At 41.9% G+C, this 24,882-nt stretch overlaps 1 protein-coding gene across 3 annotated transcripts in view; it reads left to right on the top strand.

Moving 5' to 3' along the window:
• ARID5B (AT-rich interaction domain 5B) overlaps positions 1–24,882 on the top strand; it is a 181,550-nt gene that overhangs the window by 107,500 nt on the left and 49,168 nt on the right. For 2 of the 3 annotated variants that reach the window (XM_028729361.2, XM_028729360.2), the window contains exon 5: positions 17,015–17,127. In XM_028729361.2, coding sequence (XP_028585194.2) covers positions 17,015–17,127 — 113 coding nt within the window. Of the gene's footprint in view, positions 1–15,428; positions 15,657–17,014; positions 17,128–24,882 lie in introns of those variants that run through there. The other variant, XM_028729363.2, reaches the window with a different exon arrangement.

Here is a 24,882-nt window from a genome sequence, read left to right as displayed (position 1 = left end):
AGTTGGTTAGAGCGTGGTGCTGATAATGCCAAGGTTGCAGATTTAATCCCTGTATGGGACAGCTGCCTATCCCTGCATTGCAACTCTACAATTCCAACTCTGCAATTCTATGATTCTAGTGGCAGCTTGAAATATTTATTGGCATATTTATGTATTGATACCCAGCATGATATTTTTTAATTGCCAAAATTTCAGAATGACAGAGGTTTATTAGGCGTTCAAACTAACCCTGGTCCTAACTCTGGCTGATCCACTGCTCTTGTAGTAGGGGACTATCAGTTAAGCTATCAGATGAGTGCTATGATGCAATGAGCTTGTTGCTTTTCTCATTCCACCACCTTTGCAATCCACAATGCCGCTAACAATGCCATCATAACCTCCTGAATGTGGATGAGGCGCTTGCAGTTGTTGAGCATGTGTAATTTAGCGTGCTGCAGTGGGACGTGGGCTGGAGTGTTTTTGCTCCTTGACTGAGTGAGCCACAGCTATAATCTGATCTTAGGTTGGCTTCAAAATAAAGCAGGGTTACGCTACACGCTTGTGAAACAAAGGTGTCAGTAAGAGAAGATAACCCATTCAAAACGTTGGCAGTTTGAAGCACGGGCAAAGATGGAATACAGTAAAAGACTAATGTGGTTACAGAGAATAGATCAGAATGGATAAGTATCTCAGAAATGGGGGTTGAACCTGAATTCCTTTCTAATTAATGACAGCATTAATATACCAATAACACTAAGGCTGCAGTCAGAACTATGCTCACTTGGAAGTGCTACTGAAATCAATAATTACTGGGGAGTAATTATTATTTTCCTAACTTCTTCCTGTCATTATCTTGCAAGTCGTTTAGCAGTTTTTAAATAATCCTTAGCTCAATCTTGGGAAAAGGAGAGAGTGGAAATTCCACTCAAGTGATTGGAAAGTAGCTTGGCCACTCAGTTGGTTTCTACCCAGGGAGAAAATGTTGCTCAGCAATGCCTGAAAATGAGAAGGTTGTGTCAAAGAATTTATATTCACATCCTCTGAGATCAATAATACCGATGTGTGGAATGCAGAATAGTCAGACACCATTTGTAAAATATGTCCATCTGTTCGTGCTGCATTTGTGGTCAATGGAAATTATTATAACTAGACACTGAGGTAATGCTACCCTACTCTTTTGTCTTTTCAGTTTAGAAGATAAATGTATCTAGTTCAAGAAAAACTGTTGATATCTTAGATATATAGAGGCATCTAGCAGTGATGATTCTGATGAAAATGAGCACTTTTTTTTCTTGAGTAAATGTTGTTGTTTGTTTGTTTTGCCACAGTCAATATCTGGCTTTTGGATCAATGCCGCCATGTTGTTTTTTACAGGTCAACTCCTACTTAACAGTCTGCATGGAAATCTAAGATCTTTGGTATTGCAATTTTTAAGACAACTGCAACTTCTGTAGCAAGAGCTCTTTAAGCTACTGGCAGGACTTCCTGTATGTGCTGACCCAGAAACCATTGCAAATGTATCAGACTGCGTATTTGGAGAACCTGGTAGTGCAGAAAGCACACCTTGGAGGAGGCCCGTGCAGGATCCTTTTTTCTTGAGAGGCATGGCAGGTTGCCTTTCAGTTGTTACTACAATCTCCTTTTACAGTAGACCATCCTTGTGTAACCACAATCAGGTGTGAGCCCTGCCCTGCTTGTTGGTGCCAGATCAATGCTTGGCTGCCCAGATCTATCGGAGCCAATTCTCAAAGACTAGTCTGTCGGTAGGGAATATTGCTGACCTCGTGAGGTCAGATATTGGCAAAAGTTATGCAAGTCACTGGCAAGAACAGGTTAAGAAGGTAGCACAAGTATAAAGCGAGGGTTGTGAGGAGTGAGATAAGCTGGAGCCAGAGGAGCTGCCTTGGACTAAAGGAGCCATCCTTACTTGGGCAGTTGTTTTGAAGTTCAGGCCTTACAATATGACTTTCATATTTCTAGTCTCCAATGGTTTTTATGGGGTTTGGCCAGAATAAAATGTGTCCCCTGGACACATGCAATGGTCCAATGTCTGGAGGCCAAACTATGGCATACTTCCAATCCTTGCTAAACCCCATCCCAAGCTTAGTCCACTCCAGTTGCATTACTGGCATGCATTGATGGTAAGAATGTAAGGCAAAGGTGCACAAATAATGAAACATTGCTACACTTGATGTAATGGTTCTAGGGGTTGCTTGTGTGTAAATCAACGCCACCCTTGGCTGGTTGCCTGAATGAACCCTTTCTGTCTGGACAGCCACGTGCCCGTGGCTGTCTCAATCGCTGGCAGAATCCGTTAGTGGGCGTTTCTTGAACTTCTTCCAGCAAAGAAGCTCTTTGACGCCTAGTCTCCGCCTACTTTCTCTGCGCGGAAGCCTTCTGCACAGGGAGGGTGTGGACATCGGAGGACCCATGCTCTCCCCACTGGTTCCCGGCGAGGAGTCTTGGAGCCACCTCGCCGATTCCCCCATCTGCCCCCCTTCTCCACTGGTGTTACGCTGATTTCCTTCCCCAGAAGATGTGCTGCTTCTCTCCCTCCCGGGACGCTCTCCGGAATCCCTCTGGAGCCCTCCCTCTCCCTCTGGCTCCGATGGCAGTTCCCTGACACTTGAGGTGTTGACTTTGCCCCATAATTTTAGCATGTATGTTGCAAAACACACTTCGAACCCATTTGTAATGAGGTACTCTATAAATGTCAGATTATGCAAATCAAAATGATCCACATTTCAGTTTTCCTGTTTATATGCTTTAGATCACCACTTGTGGCATTTCAGTGTTATCCAGATTAAAATAAGAAATCCTTATTTTCCAATTATGGTTTCCCACATTCCAAGCACTCTAACATGCCCTCTTCCAGTAAATTATAGAGATGACTTTTATATTCTCTTCATAACCCTCCCCAAAAGAATTTGTGTTTTCTTTCTATAAATATTAAGAGGATATATCAGTTTCTTCAGAGAAGGAAAAAGTTGGGAAAGAAAAACATTTCGAAGTTGCACAACTGTGGTTGATCAAAACAGAACAAGCAAGCAACGTCATGTATAGTGTTTCTAAAGAGCTTACTGTTTAGTTTTATAATAGCAGTATTTCAAGGGTGCTGATGACGCAGTGGGAAGAATGGATTGTTCCTATTGCGAAACTCTTTATTAGTTACTTGTACTTTGAAAGTGAACAAAATGGAAGTATGCAGGCATTCCTCATGCAATGTTAACAATAACAGGACATTTTTTAAAAAAGGCTAACAAAGACTGGCTGTTTGAGAAATAGTGATTTATCAAAGCAACAGTCAAGCAAAATAAATGTTTGGCATCATTACTAAGGATGGACTGGAAAATGCATTTGTTTTGCTGCTTTCCTCTCCTCAAATGTACCCTTATAGGTTTGTTTTAATACCACCTCATTTGCATTTTAGAAATGGGTTTGTTGCTCAATAAGTTGTTCAAGCCTCTCCAACTGTATCTTAAATTGAATTGACTATTTTGTTTTATTTTGTGAAAAATCAATTCAGTAATCTAATATTAAATGTGCAGTTTAAGGCTGTCAACAGCTTCTTTTTTAAGCAAAATAGGTGGAGGGGGCGGAAGAAAGATACACACCTGGTCTGGTTGTGTTTGGTTGTGTCAAATCTCTGCACATTTTACTCATTAGCAGAAACAAACTGTTTCTTCAGGGGGGAAAACAACTCCATTTCTTTTCCATATTAGGGAATTTTACAGACTCCCATTTACCCTAGAATCCTATAATACTGAGCTGGTGGGCATGTCAGGCTGTTTTAAGTTAGAAATGAAGTTTTAAAGAAAGTAATAGATGCTGCGACTTCTCGTGAAAAGGCTTCAGCTCTTGTTAAAAGCCTTTGCCCCACATCCTGTACATGTGTAATGGTCAGCACCATCCATGCTTTAAAAGTGGTTGGGCAAGAAGGCTGAAAAGGCATGGCTTATAAACATCCTCTGTTCAGGGCAAGGCCATTTCCCATATGAGTCCCTGCAGTTGCTCAGATAGCTTTGCCCTGTGCTCCCCCATGATGGGAAGCATAATATGCAGAGGTGGTGAACAGGGATAAGCTATTCATGCTCATCCTACTACTTTGGGGATGGAAGGAGGGCCTAAAACTCAGTGGCAGAACATCTGCTTTGCATGCAGAAGGTCCCAATCCCCTTGCATCTCCAGGCGGGGAGAGGACCCTGTCCGAAACACTGGAAAGCTTCTGCCAGTCAGTGCAGACCGTGAGTTAGATGGACAATGGTTTGACTCAGAATAAGGCTGTTTTCCATGTTCCAGTTGCGGGTTTAGGGCAAGATATCCTTGCTCAATAGGTTGGACTCAATATTGGACTTCCAGAGGAGGAGGAGTCTGGATCTGATATCCCGCTTTATCACTACCCGAAGGAGTCTCAAAGCGGCTAACAATCTCCTTTCCCTTCCTCCCCCACAACAAACACTCTGTGAGGTGAGTGGGGCTGAGAGACTTCAGAGAAGTGTGACTGGCCCAAGGTCACCCAGCAGCTGCATGTGGAAGAGCGGAGATGCGAACCCGGTTCTCCAGATTACGAGACTACCGCTCTTAACCACTACACCACATTGGTTCTCTTCCACATTGGAAACTGCCTTCTGTCAAGTCAAGACTCTTGGTCCACCTAGCTCAATATTGCTGACACTGGCTGGCAGCAGCTCCCCGGGGTTTCAGAGGAGGGTCTTCCCCCAGCACTTTCCCCTGCCTTTGCAGTTTCTCCACCACCCCTTTGACCTATGGATTGGACCAGCGTTGTGAACTACGCTGGTTTTATTTCATTTTTAAAGCGGCATGTCACGGTGCCAAATCTCTTTGTTGTTGTTTTCATTCTCAACAGCCCCATTCTGAGAATGCACCACAAGCAAGCTGACCCCGCAGTCCAAAGTATATTACTGTTGGAAGTAAAACTTCCATTGACTTCATCGGAGCTGGAGTATAAAGGGCACGTCCTGATAAAGCTTTTTGTGGACAGTACCACTTCAAGCTGCAGGTGGAAGAATAAATTCTCGAGGGCTGCTTCGTCTAGTGATACAACTTGTGCACACAAGCCTAGTATGTCAGAGAGAAAGACTGCATTCAGCCTTGTCCCCAGCATGGTATTTTTTACACACACCCCTTCCCCAATTTGAAGCATTTAAACATATAACTTACCCCCCTCCCCCTCAACTTGAAATGGTACAGTCCAGGAAAAGCTTTTGCAATTGAGTATATAAAACTGGCAAGTTTTGTATAACCTTTAGCTTGGAGAATGTCTCTTCCCATCAGTTGTTAACATTGACTGCACATTGTATTTTGCATGCAGATTTTTCTTCTTACTCTGTGTAGCATCAAGATGACACTAGAGGGCAACTGAGAGTTTTCTTTCAGGGAACAAATCTGCTTGGTTTAATAATGCCAGCTAAGTGTTTAAAACATGATAAAGATTGATTTTCCCTTCTTGCAGTTATATACACACACACACACACACACACACACACACACACACACACACACACATGTAGCTTCTGTTTCTTTGTTGACAGCAAATAATAAACCAACTAAAGGGCCTGGGAAGGAAGGGAAAATATAGACAGTGGGGGAGAATGGCTGCTTTTGCCCAAATAAGGGATTATTTTTTGGCTTCCTCATATGTTAGATAATGATCAACTGACAATTGGTCATGAGTTAATAATGCTGGATGCTGAAATATGCATACCATGTGGCAGAAAAACAGCTCTGCCAATAAGTACAATCACTGCCATAGTTACACATCAGGAGGGGGGAAGTCATGGGGAAATGTCTAGAACATTTAATGGCATGTCAACTTAATCTACCCTGTTTCCTAAAAAAAAATCAATGCTGACTCTTTTCCCCCAAAAGATGTTACAGACACACACACACACACACACACACACACACACACACACACACACACACTACTGGTAAGCGTGGAATAATTTTATTGCTTATAGGTTTTTTTTTATTCTATAGTGCTGACTCTACTAGACTGCGGTCTTACAAAAGCTTTTGTCCTGAATAGGAGAAAACGCTTTTGAGCTAGGGGAAAAGGAAAATCATTTTTTCAACATTTCCAATGTAGCAACATTTGTCTTTTCCACTATGCAGCCTGCCCCAACCACTTATGAGAGGCCTTGCAGTACACACCTGCTTCTTTGATTATTTATTTATTTACCTAGACAAGATGGGACGCAGGTGGCGCTGTGGGTTAAACCACATAGCCTAGGACTTGCCGATCAGAAGGTCGGCGGTTCGAATCCCCGCAACGGGGTGAGCTCCCGTTACTTGGTCCCTGCTCCTGCCAACCTACCAGTTCAAAAGCACATCAAAGTGCAAGTAGATAAATAGGTACCGCTCTGGCGGGAAGGTAAACGGTGTTTCCGTGCGCTGCTCTGGTTCACCAGAAGCGGCTTAGTCATGCTGGCCACATGACCCGGAAGCTGTACGCTGGCTCCCTCGGCCAATAAAGCGAGATGAGCGCCGCAACCCCAGAGTCAGCCACGACTGTACCTAATGGTCAGGGGTCCCTTTACCTTTTTTTTTTACCCAGACAAGCTACATGCCGCGGGAGAAAATAAAGTGGCATGCTTCATCTTGGCATCCACCTGTTTCGGGGTACAATGGAAGAGTGCACCTTTTGGGGTTGGAAGTCAAACTGTTGGAAGCTGCAGCGCTTGTGTGGCTGTGGAGACCGATGCGGGAGAGACATGTTCTGTTGCAGCTGGGGCAGGTGACGGCGTCTGGTTGTGCTAGTGCAGATACAGTGGTACCTTGGGTTACAAACACCTTGGGTTACAAATATTTCAGGTTACAGACTCTGCTAACCCAGAAGTAGTACCTCGGGTTAAGAACTTTACCTCAGGATGAGGACAGAAATCGTGCAGCAGCGGAGCAGCAGCAGCGGGAGGCCCCATTAGCTAAAGTGGTACCTCAGGTTAAGAACGGTTTCAGGTTAAGAACGGACCTCTGGAACAAATTAAGTACGTAAGCAGAGATACCACTTTATAGCATGGCAGGGATAGTACAGCTCCGTGGCAGGGCTGAGGTTTCACCTGAGTATCCTCATTTCCAGTAAGAGGATACTGGGCAACAGGGCAAGGAAGAGCCTTTCTAACCTTCAATCCACTGATCTGCTGCTACATAATTTGTAGGTTTATCTTTATTTGTGTCTATGTTAGGTTGCATACACTTCCCAGGTGTTTCCCCATCCAGGCATCATCCAGGCCCAGGTTGTACCACTTGCCTTCTGGACAACTACTTGCCACTTGCGGAATTGGTCCTCCTTTCGCCCTCCTCGTTGGGAATACTTAGTTGCGTCTTCTAATAGGATCTTCCTTTGGGGGGGGAGGGAGGTTTTCCTTGCCAGTTCAGAGATCTGCGTACAGTTTTGAATAACAAGTTCAGAGCCCATTGCCAACTGGAAGGTTTCATACCAGGTGCCAACTGGGGATTATGGGTGTGGTGGCTGAAAGCCAATCTAACTTTGCAAGAGAGACGTTCTCTAATAAACAAGGATCACATATTCCAGTTAATATCCCAGGTGGCTCCTTCCCTAACCCCCACCCCAAGACACTCACTCCCCCTATTCTCATGGGAACTCTCCTTGGAAATGTTTGTGGAACTTTGTCTCTGATTTAGTCAAGGAGCTTAACCATCTGCTTAACTTTTAAGCATAGGCATATTTGAATGAATGAGGTTATTAATACCCTAAGTTTCACATAACCTCTAACAGTTGCTGGATGAAAATAGGTACATTTGTTTGCCTTACACAAGAGAGCCACTCCACATAGCGGCGTTGAGAGCATGGCGTGTGACCAAGCTGCTTTCATGATGGTGGGGCCCTGATGGCTGGCAGAATTTTAGAAACATCACTTTCAAATATATGTTTTCCTATCACTAAGAAAGCACTTACAGTCGTACTTTGGTTTTCGAACAGCTTACTTCCCAAACATTTTGGCTCCCGAACGCTGCAAGCCTGGAAGTGACTGTTCTGGTTTGCGAACTATTTTTGGAAGCCGAACCTCCATTGGGGCTTCCATGGCTTCCGATTGGCTGCAGGAGCTTCCTGCAGCCAATCAGAAACTGCGCTGTGGTTTCCGAACATTTTGGAAGTCTAACAGACTTCCGGAACTCCATTCGACTTCCAAGGTACGACTGTATTTTATAGATATGGTCTGAATGTTCATTTCAATAGCTAGTGCCCGTTTTCAAAGCTCAGCATATATTAACAAAGATATGTCACCTTATCTTTTCCATAGAGCTCTGTTTGCACAAAATGGATCCTTCATATCAATGCTTTCCTCCATTCTGCCTTTTTCAGCCCTACTGATGTCAGAGGTCCACTGTTGTTGGTAGGGCAATGCCCACAGAAGTTTCCACAGAGGTGGAGAAAGGGGTATCTGACATTGGAACTCATTAACATGCATTAACCCTTCTGTTTCCCTCCCCTTATGGTTTTGATTTATGGGCTACTTTTAAAATGAGGCTGCATTTTAAATGGCATTTTAACCTGTATTTTAAATTGGCTTTTTTCTATTATGTTTTTATTGTAATTTTGCTGGTGTTAGCCACCCTGAGCCTGGCTCTGGCCGGGGAGGGCAGGGTATAAATAAATAAATTATTATTATTATTATTATTATTATTATTATTATTATTATTATTATTATCATCTATTTAGGCATTTGTTTTTTAAAAAAGACAGCTAGCACTGCCTCCTTTTGGAGATGATTTCAACTACTGTTACTAAGTTATTTGGCTTCTTTATCCATGTTCCGCTCCTTTCCTTCATCTCAGTCCTTTCCTGTGCACTTAAAGGGGGTGGGGAATGCAACAGAGATTTCTATAATTCTGTGAAGCTGGAGGCAAGCGAGGGATAGAGAATGGCTATCACAGTACATTACTGTCATACAAAAATAGTGTCTTTTTAAAATGTTTCTGAGAGGCCCTAATACCTACAGGCCAGAACGGAATAGTCGCATCAGGAATAAGCATAGCATTTAGAGTAAAAAGCGGCAGGGGAGGATAGGATTTCGATCATTACTTAATACATTTGTTAAGTTTGTGAGACGAAATGAGTGGGAAACGGTGCGGGTTGTGGAAGTTCACTTACATGATTCCAGCAACTGCCAGAGAATTCCAAGAGTACTTTGTGTTTGGTACACGTCAACGATCCAGGTATTTCAAATGAAGTAATACATTCCATTCTCATTAAAAGCCTTTGGCAGCAGCACTGATCTCTTACAATACGCCCAGGTAGCTAGCTGGACTTCAGCTATGTTAATAGCTCCTTTCAGCAACCTGTGCTCTGTAACAACACTTCTTGATGTCAATCAAAATAAATGAATTGAAAAAACAAACCCGCATTTTGGCGAGGACTCATCAAAAGTTAATAAGAAATCTTTCGTGCTGTAAAACCAGAGTAACGCTACACTCAGGTTACTCTGGTTGTCTTAGACCATCTATGCATATAGAAAATCATTTGCCCATAGCAGAAAACTGTGTGGCATCTGGGGGGGGGGGTTGTACCACAATGAATGAATGGGCCATGTCTTTCTGTATGTTTGGTTTGCATGGCACATAGAATAGCATCTCTGATCAAGGACTTCTCTGATTCATATCTCACATCTGCCATGAATATGGTAGGCAGCCTTGGGCAAGCTACTCTCTCATAGCCTCACCCAAATCTGCTACTTGGAGAACAATAATTCAGGGTTACTTTGCAGAGTAGACAGGGCTATTTGAAATAAAGGATGGTGTGAACCACTTTGGTCACCCCGAAGCAATATACAAATTCTGAGTGTTTTTATTATTAGCCTTTAAAATCTTTTGCAATTTAACTGTTTGTGAACTGCGATCATTTTTCTTCATTTTGCATATTTATTCGCATAGATTAAGACCTTCAGAGTTGGGAAATGTTAGCTAGCAGTTTTCAATGTCTAATGGCATTCATCTTGGGCACAAAATAATATTGGAAGGGGCAGTAAAAAAATGGCTCCCATAGAGCTAATGGGACCATTCACCTAGGACAAGGATTCCTCACATTTGTTGCATGGATTACTATTGTTTTGATTTAATGGTTCTTTGTGGGCTACCATATTTTGTTACTTTACAGCTGTCATCTGAGATGCAATGGCTTCTACTAGAGTTTCCCTTTATGGCCACTCCAGCAAAACTGTGAACATGTATATGGGACAGAACTGTCTCTGATAGGGGCTTTGTTAATGTTTCCACTGCAGCCAGTTGCACTGCTGTTTGATTTTTAAAGTTAAATATTAATTTGACTTGAAAAGTGCCTTGTCTCTTCAGCAAGATTATAGAAACCCCCCTGCACCTCAGCATTTTCCTTTATTCTTTCCAATGTGTCATTTGGGAGTTGAAAGTCTACCTACACCCCGACTACTGATGATTCCTAGGCCAAAGTTCATAACTACATGTATTATGCTTGCCTATGTGATTCTTTGATCAGTCTATGACAGGGTGGATTATTATTTAATACTGAGGGCCACATCAGGCATTCCCCGCCCCCACCAAATTTTCAGACTTCACACATTATGATTGTCTGCATAGATAATGGATGTCCTTTCAGTGTGAGAAAATATATCTTAATGAGCACACCCCACCTGATTTGCTGTGTCCAGGTTCAACAGGGTGCATGTGTGCAGTGGTACCTCGGGTTACAGATGCTTCAGGTTACAGACGCTTCAGGTTACAGACTCCGCTAACCCAGAAATATTACCTCAGGTTAAGAACTTTGCTTCAGGATGAGAACAGAAATTGTGCTCCAGTGGCACGGCGGCAGCAGGAGGCCCCATTAGCTAAAGTGGTACCTCAGATTAAGAACAGTTTCAGGTTAAGAACGGACCTCCAGAACGAATCAAGTTCTTAACCCAAGGTACCACTGTATTTGAGACTCAGGTATGCATACCTAAGGACAAAAAGTCAAATGGAAATCAGCTCCCAAAGGCAAGCAATTCACGAATTATAGAAGCTGCACTGAAACCAATAAGTTCCAGATGTTGATGGTGACTGGAGGTTTAATTGAATTTAGCAGTTTTTAATATTCAACCTAGGGCACTGAAATATCTAAGGCACTAACCTTATTTGGCCAAACTGTGTTTTTGTTCCTCATCAGCCTTATGATAAAAATAAAAAATAGCATGAGTTAATTGTATTCTGTTTCCTTTAAACAATGATGGGACGCTGTGGGTTTTTTGTTTTGGTGTGAGTTTTCATACTGCTGTCACTTTTTCCAAACGCAGGAAATCTATGTCCCATTCTTCTTCTGAAAAAGCAAGAGTGAGTTTATCTAGGGAATCCAGAGCTATGAATGGTGTTAAGTCTTTCTTTCTAAAATGGAAAGAGTTGCTAAGCTCAGATTGTCAGCAAGGGCTTGTGTGGTTCTTGATATTTGCAAAATTTCCATGTCACACTGTTTCACCTCACCCAGAATCCCAGAGTTATTTTGACACCAGGAAGTAGCTAGGTGGAAAAGTAATCATATTTTTTTATTGTACCGAGAACAATTTGCCTTGCCAATAATTAGGTGAACTTCCTTTTTGTTGCTATTGTACATATTTTGAAACAGAACTTTCCCCCAATCTTTGGTTCTTGTTTGATTTGTGTCACCATACTATTTCCACAGAAATAGTTAGTGTCACAAAGGTCAGGATTAGGGACAAAACAGGAAGAATGGGAGAGCTATGAAAAAGAAATAAAATGTGTAAACCAGAGGTTTTCAACCTTTTTGAGTCCACAACTCCTTTGACCAACTACCTTCTTTCTGCAGCACCCCTGTGGGGATCAGGAGCCCAGTTATGTCACCCCTTGCCTGAAGAGCTGGCAGCCTCTCTCCCTTTTTCAAACACCCTCCCTTGTGGAGTTTCCCCTCAGCCTCCCCTTCTCTCCCCTCTCCTTGGGAGTCCTCCAGGCAGTCTCTGAGGTGCCCCCCCCCGCCCCAAAGAGAGGTACCTCCTCATACTGTCCATTCCCAAGAGCAAGGGCTGGAGCTCCCTCGCTTGTTTGCTTACTCCAAGGCTGCCTCAGCTCCTGGCAACCATCACCCCCTGACCAGCCCCAGAGGCACCATTCACCTGCAGATCTTGTAGCCAGGGCTGCTGCAACAAACAGCTATGCAAGCCTTGTGAGGCAGAGATGCAAGAGGGCATCAGAGGAGGGAGGGAAGGAAAGAGGGACAGAGGCCAGTGTTGCCTATGGCACCCCTGACCATCATTCAAGGCACCACAGGGTACCACGGCACACTGACTGAAAACCACTGGTGTAAATCATTTGGCTTTATTTATCTACGCAGTCATGCCAATGGGGTAAATTACAGTGGCTTACAGCAAGGATGACAGGATGATGTAGCAAGGAGCTCAAGTGGTGGAACAAAAGTCCCCCCACCCACCCAAAGCACCTTTTATACTGATTTTTCCAGAAGGACGAAAGCCACCTTTAATTCATACCTTCTAAGCTTAATCCTGACAATAGGTCTGGAAGGATAGCAGAGTTGATAGTATCCAAACGTACTGTGAGGTCCAGGGAAAAACCACATGGTTGTGTTCTACTCCCATCCATTCCCCAGGGTAAGACCTGGTAGATTTCACAGTAGCCAAGTTGGGCAAGGATCCAGGGAGCACATGGTAGCTCTTAGACCTCCAAGAAGGTTGTCCACATCCTCAGGTTGCACAAGCCAAAAAGTAGCCCTTGCAGTGTGCTCAGATGGTGTGCCAATCCTATCCATTTCAGCCCCTGTACGAATTATAGCATCCAAGTTGATATGGGTATGGGTGGCCTTATCTGTAAAATGTATGGGAAACTCATCGCAGCAGGCCTCCAGGGGTTCTAGGTCTCCTCACCTCCCTATATTAATACAAGGGCCTTCATGACCTGAACTAGCTTTGCTCTGTGACATTGAACAGCTGCATTGGTGGTGGAGAAGTAATATTTTGTCACCACCATCTCACCACTGTTTGAATCAAACTCTAGTGTTTCATACTTTCGCTTGGTAGAACAGGTTAACTTTTGTCATAGGCACCTAAACTTGGAATATAGCAAGTTACTACAATTGCCATCCATTTAAATTTGTTGATTTATCATTCATTTTAATTAATTACCTGATTAGGTATCTGGTTTAAACTTAAGTCATTTTACATATTACAACATTTTCAATTTAAGGTCTTGTTTGATGACACTGAAAGAATCAAAAGTACTGTTCATTATTAGAAAGGCAATTTAAATATTTCCTTCTCTAATAAGTAATTAAAATAGCTTCAAATTAGGCATGTGTTCCCCTAGCTCATAGTGCGACTGAATAAAAACTGTACTGTACTAAAGTTTTAAGTTGATTGAACTGTTTAAAATGAGCGACTTTCATTGTTGTTTCTTCATTTTCCCATGTACTTGGTCTGTTTCTTTGCTCTTTCATTCTCTTGTTGGTTTCTTTTTAATTCTGCCTGCTTCACAGACAAGAAGTCTTGATATGCACAGTCTGTTATGCACATACTTAATTTATTCATTTTATTACATTTATGGACCACATTTCTTCCATTATGGAACCCAAGATTACGTACATGTTGTTCCTGGGTAATTATCTTGTTGCACTGAGACTTTCTACAAGTACTCATTACATAAACAGGTTTTATGGGAAGTCTTCCTACTGTAGGGCCGAACTTTCTACCCCAGGCAACCCACAGTAGTTGTGTTTGCTTTTGCTGTCTAGTTTTCCTCCCCACTCCCCCTTAAGCTTGGTGCTATCTCTGTTGCTTGAGAAGAAGGAAGGAAGGAAGGAAGGAAGGAAGGAAGGAAGGAAGGAAGGAAGGAAGGAAGGAAGGGGAGGTTGATGTTCCAGGGTACAAAGACCAGCCAGGCAGCAAACTCTCATAGAATCAGTGCAGAAAAAGCCAACCACCCATTCCTCTCTATGCCAACCATGGGCTACTCTTTCAGCAGATGGTTCAAGGCACTACATCTGGCAAGTTTATCCATCTGCTGACTAGGATCTACTACTTGCTAAGTAGTTTATTTAAGTTTACGTTACTCTGACACTTTTCTGCAGGGTTTTGTGTGAACTGATTTTGTGTGTATGTGGTTTGTTGGTTTGTTGTTTTTTTTAAAAAAAAGATGGCATGAATTTTTATCTTCTGACATTCTCAGAGAGAAAATACGGGACGATCTATGAGAACCCATTTTTATTCACTGGGCATTTTTAACTTCTAAATTTTTGTTGATTTTGAAAATCTGTTATTCTATTATTGCTTACTTGTATTGTGCTACAAATGGGTTGCTCGCTGCCCTGAAATCCAGATAGGATGAAGTGGAGTGTAGACATGTAAAAGGAAGAACTAATTCATCCTGTAACAATTCATCATTCTGAATATTCCTGATGACTGATCTTTTGGATAATAATGTCACCATGAATAAATAGATCATATACATATTTTGTGATCACCTATCATTTTTTTCAGCAGAGGGAAATGTAGCTCACTTAGGAGCGGTATATACAGTATGTGCATTACGTATGGGGATGTGTTAATCTTTTCAGCTGCAATGGAAATATTACTTTTAATGTCAGACTGCCTCTTGCTATGCAGTGAAATACCACAGTCATCACTGATTCATAGGGATGCTTTCCTTTTAATTATACATCCAATATGAATGAGATTTAAAGTTGCATTATGTTATACAAGAAGTAATCTTAGAACATTCTGGATGGAGTCATTTCCTGTCCAAATTCCTCAGCAACCGAAGAAATGAGAAATTCTATATTGCCACCACTACTACCCAGGCAGAAGCAAGATCATTATTCCAGGAATTTGCCCTTTTCTGCCATTTGAAGCTTTTCACTTAATTAATGAAAACTTTAAACCGAGAAATTTGGCAGGGCTTTGCGTGTTTTCCTTTTGTGCAAAACAACACTGCATGCCCCTGAAATTCAGGAATAACCTGTATTTTTCTAAAATGCCCATGCTGGGAACTAGCTGTGCTTTCGTTCTGGTTACCATAAAACAAGTAATCCTTACAAAACCCAAGATCCTGAGCCAGAATTAATCCTCGTCATTTGAGCAACTTCAGGTGCTTTTGCCAGACATGAATTTGCCCCATTTACTCTACGGCAGTCGTTAAATTTTAGTGCTCGCATCAGGCTGCAATAAATCGAGAAAGCACTTTGGGCTTGACACAACCTCTTTTGAAGGGAGATATTATTGACACCTTCTCTCTCACACTCTCTCTCTCTCTCTCTCTCTGGGCCTTAAAAGCGACCCTGGGTTTGTGGAACGTGGCGTGCTCTCCAACTGGTGTCGAGCAAAGAGGTCATGAGCAACAAAACAATTAGGATGAAATCATGAGCTACATTTGTAAACGAGGGAGCAGGCTTCTTGGCAGGGTGTCAGCCGCTAGAGAGCTGGAGTCCGGAGTGCACATCCCACTCTCCTCTGTTGGAGTCACTCATCTGTGTTTATATGAGTAACGGAGCAGCTGAGGGGGAGGGGATTTGTAAGCGCCAAGCAAATACTCCGAGCGCTCATTCTGTGTAAGACTGACATGCACACCGAGTCGAGACTACTTCCAGGGATGTAGTGAGCGCGCAGTCACATGCTGCAGCATTCATGAGTAGAGAGATAAATCAAGCAGATGTTTGTCGACTGGAATGGGTAATAATTTCTTTTACTCTCTCTTGATCCCCTCCTCCCTTTTTCCTTTCCTCCCCCCCCCCCCCCTTTTCGCATGCTAGCCTCAGATGCCAAACCTTGGAGTTGCTTTCTAAAACACTTAGCGGCAGGCAGTGCTGAAGCATGAAACATTTGTGGGGGCGAGGGAAGAAGGTTTGGGGTGGGACCTTTGCTTTTAAGCTGAGGGGTGATGTGTTTGTTTTGTTTTCGTTCTCCACTTGAACCACTGCCAGCAGGAAACTGGGTTTTTCTTCTTCTTCTCCAGAGCATCAGTATCAAATTATAGCAGCCTTGCATCTGAGAGCTAATTAAAATGTAAAATGTCCTGAAACCACTTGTGTGACAAATGTAAGATTAGAAACAATTAGAAGCCACTCGAGAGGCTTGTGGTGTTTCAATTTCTGACATTATTATAATCGTCCCTGGAAGTAATGAAAACAATGGTTACTTTAAAAGGGGGGGGGGGTTACAGCAAGTTATCTCCACTATAATCACAAGTTAATGATTGTTTATCGTTTTTAATGTTGTTGAAGTCCGGTGACTGAGCACACAAGGGTCACTTTTCTTACAGAACAAAACAACTACTTCATTCTTTTCCTCATAGTTTTGTCATAATCAGCATTATATTGTGTGTGTGTGCGTGCCCGTGTTTAAAAGACATCTAAATGTGTGTTTTCCTTGTTTGACCTATATGTAGTATATACTGGTTATCAAAGAGGAACTCAGAGTTTTTCTGTATTGTGGAATCTCTCAGCTCTGTTAAAAAAGACTTCAAGTGTAGCATTAAAGAGACTGATTTGATAAAGTGAGGATTGCATTTCTGTTTGTCTCATGCCTTTAGCGGTTGAACTGTACTGTACAGAAGTACCAATCAATTATTTTGTTCTATGTGCTATATATGGAAGTGGTTGCTTTTTTCAACTTAGAAAATCTTTGACACACATAAACATTGCCTAATCAAATACCTTCTACTATAAGGAAATTCCCAGAAGAAGGAATCAAGTTAAGGCTTACATTTTACATAATAAAATGGATGTATGAAAGATGTTCACCCATCTGATCTTTTGTTTTGCAAGAGAGCAATTTGTGCTTTCTCAATATTCATTTGGATCCTTGTCATATGTTAATAGCAACAGATTAGCTGGGGTGGCAGGAAATATAATGTAGAAATATGTGACCTAGAAACAGTTCTACTACTGGCAATAACATCCTTGTTTATTATAGGGAGACGTAGGCTGCTTCAAGGTGCATGCTTGTTTTTGAAGACTGCTCAACTGGTGTTCAGCTGTGTTACCCCTTTGTAAGAAATTGTGCTGAAATTGTTGCCTGTTTGTTTTCAGCGCCAAATCTTAAAGGCAGACCACGCAAAAAGAAGTCATGCCCACAGAGAAGAGATTCACTCAGTGGCTTTAAAGATTCCAATAATAATTGTGAAGGCAAGGCTGTTGCCAAGGTAAGACATTTAGTAATTTTCATCCAACTTCAATTTTGCCTTTCTTTTCCAGTATAGCATTTCAAAGTAGGGGTTGTCCCCACCTCCCTGCCTCTCTTTTAAATGAAAATCAATATGGATTGCAGTTGTTTGAGTGGGTAGGCTTCCTCCCTCCCCCCCCCCCTTTTACATTTTTTTGTCTGCATTATCAGGAGCACTTTGGGAAAAGAATCTTTGTTTAAAACTTCTGTTGAGATTTACAATAATTGCACACATTCGACATGTTATTGGTATGCCGCCTTTCCATAGTTAAAACCATGCTCAAGGCAGCTTACAACATGAAAAAAATACATAATTGCAAATGTAGCAAAAGTAGTCAAAAACAATAAAGAAAACCTCAGAAGGTACACAACCAAATTAAACCATTTCCACATAAATCATAATAAGATCTAAAATAAGCATACAAAAAAATAGTATCGAAAACAGCAACAACACCCCACCCCCTGGCAACAACAACAGCCCATAAAAAATACCCCAACACAGCCTCAGCTTTTGTAGCTGGAGTCAGTCAGGGCCCTGCCCACCCAGGCCAGTAGGAAAAAGGCCTGCAAGGCGAGAGCAGAAGCCTCCATTTCTGTAGCTGGAGTCAGTGCAGCCTATCTATCTTGAACACCATAGTTTCCTTCAGTATTATTTATCTGAAACATTTGTAAGCTGCTTTCACAAGTGACCCCAAAGTGATTTCCATGTAACAAAAGGATATAAAAAACCCCCACTTGATTCATTAATTACTATCTAGCCTTTCCTCCAAAGAGCTGAAGGGCAGTGTACATGGTTCTCCATTTTATCACCAGCCCTGTGAAGCTGGGGTGGAAGGTCACCCTAAGTGAGTGGTTTTCTCTCATGGCTGAGTGGGAATTGAACTTGGGTCTCCCCCGTCCTAGTCCAACATTCAAACATCTATACTACATTGAAAATTAAATTGCTCAAAGCCCTTCTTAGTTGCCTCTCAAATATACCGTATTTTTTGCTCTATAAGACTCACTTTTTCCCTCCTAAAAAGTAAGGGGAAATGTCTGCGTCTTGTGGAGCGAATACAGGCTGCGCAGCTATCCCAGAAGCCAGAACAGCAAGAGGGATTGCTGCTTTCACTGCACAGCGATCCCTCTTGCTGTTCTGGCTTCTGAGATTCAGAATATTTTTTTTTCTTGTTTTCCTCCTCCAAAAACTAGGTGCGTCTTGTGGTCTGGTGCGTCTTATAGAGCGAAAAATACGGTAATTTGAAAATAACCATATATGAAACGGGAACTTCCGTTGAGTAACAGATTACAGCAAACACACACAAAAATGTTACCTAGAATAATGTTGCTGTTCGTCTTTAGAAAAGTTGAAATGGAAATTTAGAGTGTAAGTTAATATTCTGGACAAGGTTTTTTAAAGACATCTCCTTATGCTTGAACTATCTATGGGTCTCGGATTACCATGGGTTGGTTTGCATGCACATGTTAATCACCTGATGAATCATCAAGTGGTGACTTGTATGCATGAATGAGCCATCAGAAACCCTCCAGATATCACCTCCCATCACTTCAGTTACAATGGCACAACGTACAGTATAATGACCATGCACACTGCTAGAAATGGGATAACTATTGGGATAACTCACTTGGCTATGTTTGTAATACGAAGCACCAGCCATTATTTTGGCGCTTCTTGTAGAAGAGTTTCCACGTCAGCATTTAATGCCTATCAGAAGGCAGAATTAAGCAGTTTCTGCATGAATTTTCTAATGTGAGCTATCAGTTTGCATGTCAAAGTCCCAGCCATCAGAAGGAGAGAAATCAACTGATGTACTTGCATGGTGGACCTAGTCTGGAGTGTATTTCCATCAAACAATTATTTTGTGCCTTCTCCATCCATATCACGGAGAGTTGTGCTGCCCTCTTTTGCATCCTCTGTTGAAGTAAATGGATACTACATGGCTGGTTGGCTGGCTGAATATATAGCAATTTGAAGACAACATTATCGTGCTCAAATATTTACATTTCTGGAGTGTTGAAAGCTCTTGTTGCTGTGGCTTTCAGTGGGCTATTTACAGTGATGTACTAGCTACCTTGGGTCGTGGGTGGCGCTGTGGTCTAAACCACAGAGCCTAGGGCTTGCTGATCAGAAGGTCGGCGGTTTGAATCCCCGCAACGGCGTGAGCTCCCGTTGCTTGGTCCCTGCTCCTGCCAACCTAGCAATTCGAAAGCATGTCAAAGTGCAAGTAGATAAATAGGTACCGATGTGGCAGGAAGGTAAATGGCATTTCCGTGTGCTGCTCTGGTTCACCAGAAGTGGCTTAGTCATGCTGGCCACATGACTCGGAAGCTGTACACCGGCTCCCTCAGCCAATAAAGCGAGGTGAGTGCCACAACCCCAGTTGTTCACGACTGGACATAACGTTCAGGGGTCCCTTTACCTTTACCTTACTAGCTACCATGTCAATCTGCATTTCAAGTGTGTTTGTACAAATTTAAAGCAGTTTAAACACCAATGGCTACTTCAATCACTTCTTATTTGTCCTGTCCAAATTGTATGATGAAGCCAGTTTTGTTTTCATATAGGCCTCCTGAGCTTGTAAAAGATTTGTGGCATACAAAATTACAGCAGATACTCATTTTTCAATCCTTTCTTCTCTGTCCTGGGTTGGGGGTCAGGGTGAGAAGTGTTTAGCATTGGAGCCCTGTCAGGGGGGGAAAGGTTAGCACCTCTGGATTATGCAGTTTGGACTAGCCAAATGGCAGTCTGATTGGAAGGATCAGAAAGCATTGCCAAGAAAAGTTCCATGTCCTAGAAAATACTTAATTGACCATAGAAAACTTTCCAAATGTGGTGAATTATTTGGGAAATACAGGTGACTTTTGCGGAACCAACCTCATGTCTGAAATCTTTTGTGGTGCTTAGTTGGGTTTTGTATGTGTTTTTTGCATTGGCCTACTTCACACGTCACAGTAAGCCAAACTATAAATCTTGGCTATGGCTTGTGGTTAGTGAGCAGAGAGCTTAACTAAGAGCCCAGATTCAAACAGCATGCTAACTAAACTTTCCCTTAGCTCAGTGCTGGGTTGGGAGTAAAAAGGTTTGGGGAGAGGCAAAAGCATTTGCAAGCTTCTCTCCAGGAGCCCACATATTCACACAGTTCCAGTAAGTCATAGTTTGGCCTACCATACTGTGATGTGCAAACCAAGCAATTGAATGTCTTGAGTTGAGCCCATTAATTTAAGACTTTAAGAGGTCAAATGTCTTGAGTTGTATTTTGTGTCACTTTTCTTGCGATTGATTTATTAGCATTGCCTCCTTGATATTTCACTGATATTGAGACAATGGGATGGCACAAACAAAGCTCTAAAGGTAAAATCATGAGGGTTTTGTCATTCATTTTTGCATTGCTCAGTCTTTGGTGTCTTGTGGTGTGGCTAGTACTTCAGTTGTTTGTAATATGATGAACTGGTATCACGTTATACAGAGGTGTTGGTTAAAAAGCTGATTTTTGATGTTTGACAGCTTTGCGACCTCCATAAAATGTTATGGGACTTTCTCAGGTTTCCATTGTTGTGGAGTCCATAAAAGCTCAAAGATCCTGCTATGCAGATGCCCTACTTTTGTTGAATTTTGCAAACTCTTTATCAGCCGTATTCCGTTTGCCCTTCATGAACTATGGGCATAAACAATTCAACACCCTGTAAGTGGAGTATCTTCTGCACGTGACGCAGTGTGCCAGAGGACCATTAAAAACAACCACAAAACTAATATTGTTCTTATGGTATGTGAACTGCGCCCCACCCTCTGTTAACATGAAGAGATACCTGCTTTCACATAGCTCTCTGCATCTTTTACTGGAAGACCTTTCTCAATGTGCCACCTACCACTGAGCGTGAAATTGGTTACGTCTTGGAGCTGGTTCTTATTGGTGGAAGTCTCATGACTGTAGAACCTCCCTTTCCTCTATGATGACTGCCTAGCTAACATTTTGTTGTTCTTTCAGGAGGCTTATGGGAACATGTTAGAAACATTGTAATTGACTGGTTTAATTGTGGTTTTCTTGCAGATTTGTATTTGTTTTATTCTTATTTAATTGTTGTTTTAAATGCAGTATGTTGTAACCTTCTTTGAGTTCACCTGGTAACAAAGAGTTAGGACAGAAACCACATGAATGAATGAATTGCATCATTCATTAGCCTCCTTAAGATTTTTGAACTTGGGCTGATGGCGTCCTTGAATGAATCATGAAGCTATATTCAGTTCTGGACCAGTAATGCTATCATTCTCGGACACATGGCTATCTATGCATGGCTTATGCATAACACTGAGAGGGGTGGTGCTGTAATTCCACAGGGAGGGAGCAGTTTGAGCCCCACTCTTCCCTGCGGAGAGCCTGTGGTGTTAACTGGGCTCTCCATAGCAGTGTACAGAGCCCCTCCCAATGCCAACATGAATATCCCCTGTGCCTTTCCTCCCCCTGCTGCAAAAGCTGCTCCTGTCCACAGCATTGGCTTACATTACTGAATAGACCCCCAGTTGAGCATATTACTGGAGCCCAGCAGATGAAATGGGAAGCAAATGACGGCAAAGACTTAAAAAGCCATCGCATATGGTCCTTGCTGAATTTTGGCTACACATCCTGCATATTCCCTGCTCAGATTCTAAATGTCATATTTAAAGCTGTCATGGAGCAAAACACACACACACACACACACACACACACACACACACAACCCATGAAGCTATTAGGACTCCAGTTTCATTCAGCTTGTTTACCTTTATCTGTGAGCGAATAATTGTGTGAACTTTATTACCTAGCATACAAAGGCATTTGGTTTGGTTTCAATAGGTCTGAATAAATTTAAGCTGGCGCAGCCTATTAAGTACTATAACTGAATTACAGAGCTGTATTTTATTCTCCTGCAGCTCAAGTGTGGCGCTTGGGGATCGCAGGCTCTCGTAAGACAAATTTGTTGCACTTACCGATGAGCTTTCCTCTTCCAATGATGTCCTTGGGTTATGCCTTCAGGAATACAATATGGAATAGATTGAGTTAAGGAGAAATCATTTGTGGAAGAGTGAAAGTTCCTGTTTTTATCTCCAAGGGAGAAACTAGATAACTTGCTCGCCACAAAGGGCCATGAGGGAAATGGGAGTGTGAAGGCTGTAGGTAATTTACATATTTAATTGTATGGAATTTATTTTACGTATTTTTATCAGGTTATTTGTCAGGTTCCAATTTATCAGGTGGCTCTCAACATTTAAGGATGGAAGTAAACATTAATATACTTATACCTTTCATGATTCTGACAGGCGCATGACTCAAGTTTCAAGAGCATGTTGCCACTGTTTTTACAAATGTCTTTATTCTGAAATTATTCTCCCGAGATGCAGGAGAATCGAGCCACGCTCCACAAGGGGGCAGTCGACCTTGTGCACAGCTCACAGTTAATGCATTCTGCAAAAGGGCTGCAAAGGTCTCCGGCGAAGTTTGGGCAGACTTGTAAAGAGTTTTATTGCACAGAGTCATTTATTCAGTCTTATATATGAAGTCAGTTCAATGCTTACCTAGCCAAGTTATTGGTTATTCTGGCTGGCCTCCGCCAGTCTCTTTACTAACCCTGGTGACCTGAGATTGTGCCAGGGGCTGCATGGATGCAAGGCAGATGATGTGCCAATGAGCTATGCCCTCTCACAACGAGCTATGCCATGGCAAAGGTATTTTTATGGTCCCCAACCATTTCCCCTAGGAAGTGATTACTGTTGATTTCAGTGGGACATCCCAGTAAAAAATGTGCTTACGGTTGCCTTAAATTTCCTAAACACCCTTGCCAGCCACCCTTCTAAATAACTGTGGAAGAGTTCAAAAGACAGTGAGGCATAGAGAGCTCTACTTCAAAGTGGCTGCACAAAGGTTACATGCACACTCAGCGAACGTCATATGTAGTGAAAGATAATAAAGAGGAGATTGAGATCTGGAAGCTATCAGCAAGATACACTGAGCCGAGTGCTGTATAGAAAATGTGGCCAAGAAGAGGCCGTCTTAATTTCCATGGTTTGTGCCTTGGTCCAGTGCTTTGTGCCTTCCAGCTACCACACAACCCAAATAGCCCAAACCATGCAAATCCCTATTGACGTGGTTCCAAGAAGACTGAATAAGAACTCTGGGAGACATGCTGATCATTGATGATGTAAACTGTGGATATGTGCAGAACTTTTACTAGCATAATCTAAGCCAGAACCAATCTCTTTCCCGGCTCCCCAAAATCGACGTTATTCATTGGGCACAGTGGCAATTTTCTATTGTATTTCCCACGGTGGTGAATTTCTGCAAATGAGGCTTGCCCCTGGAAATACAATAAGAGTCATTTGTCATTTTGTTAAGGAATGGCCACATCCAAAAATATGCAGCCTGAGTCGATGCATGCTTACTTAGGAGGAAGTCCAGCAGAAGTAAATGGAATTGACTGCCAAGTAATTCACGTAAAATGGGTACACTGTAGGAGTCTGTTGGCTATTTGATGTCCTTGAACATATTGACATCACTGCTATTAAGGAATGAACATGATATTTTCATATATTTTGTTTCAGTTATTACCTCATTTGTCATACAGAACACGTTGCCTTGACATTAATTTTCTTTCATTTAGTTATTTCCCACCTTGATTTACTGGGTATATTTAAGCTGTCCATGTACATTGATGTTTTTATTGAACTGTATGAAAAATAAGACTGGACATAGATGGAGGGAGTTGTACTTTTAAGTTTCCTGATCAAGGGATCCAAATATTTTGTTTTGTTTTCTGGAGATGGAGCAGTATGTAAATCTTAGTTGCAAAAACTGTATTTTATTTTTTTGGTCTACAATTAAAAACACATGTGATGGAATATGAACTTCAAATGAGAAATACTTTCCAGGTAATGAAATTGGTAAACCCCACTCTGCATGCCAGAAAGACAGTGTGTGTTGTGTGGAGGTGGGTTATTTGATAAGAGATTAGAAGGTGTTTTGTGTTTCATGGGTTACACCACTGATTTTTTTTTTTAAAAAATGCCTTTCCCCACAAAACTAGCGCATGTAAAATGCTATTCCTAATACTGGACCATCTAAAAAGAGTAATAAGGATATATTTTTAAATACATGAAAGGGAGAGTGTTTAATTACAGCTTTGCACTTCAATCCAACATGTGTATCAAATTATATCACACTGGTTTCAGTTGTACTGACCTTGTGTAAACAGGTTTGGGCTGGGGTGCTAAACATGGGAGACATATTTTCAAATTCTCACTCTAAAATGAAGGATCGTGAGGGCAGCACCTCCCTTTTTTGAATGGGAATAACAGTGACCTTCTTCACAGCTTTAATAAGCTCCAAACAGATCGATAAGCTGCTCACTAGTTACCAGTTTGAAATCTCATGCTAGAGCTTCACAGATCTCAGGTTTTGGTCAGAGTTTATACTGGGCTGGGGAGAAAGACTCCCAGTTTGTGTGAATATACATGGATACGGAGATTAAATCATTTACTTACAACAAAATTGTTTACTTACAACAAACTATCTGACAACATTTATATAAACCAATCCTTGAATATATTTTTCAGTGAGGCTAATTGGGTCCCTCCTGAACTGATGTATGCCCCCCAAAAGAATCTCTCAGTTTCAAAGGCCTTTAGTTGTATCTGCACATACATTTTTTTTAAAAAAAAAGTTATTTTCCATAATCATGAGGACTAGAAATTTCCTTTCAAAAT

This window comes from Podarcis muralis, chromosome 6, assembly GCF_964188315.1.
Source record: "Podarcis muralis chromosome 6, rPodMur119.hap1.1, whole genome shotgun sequence".
NCBI lineage: Eukaryota > Metazoa > Chordata > Lepidosauria > Squamata > Lacertidae > Podarcis > Podarcis muralis.
The sequence above is the reverse complement of the archived record's forward strand: the minus strand, read 5'-3'. Positions and strand labels throughout refer to the sequence as shown.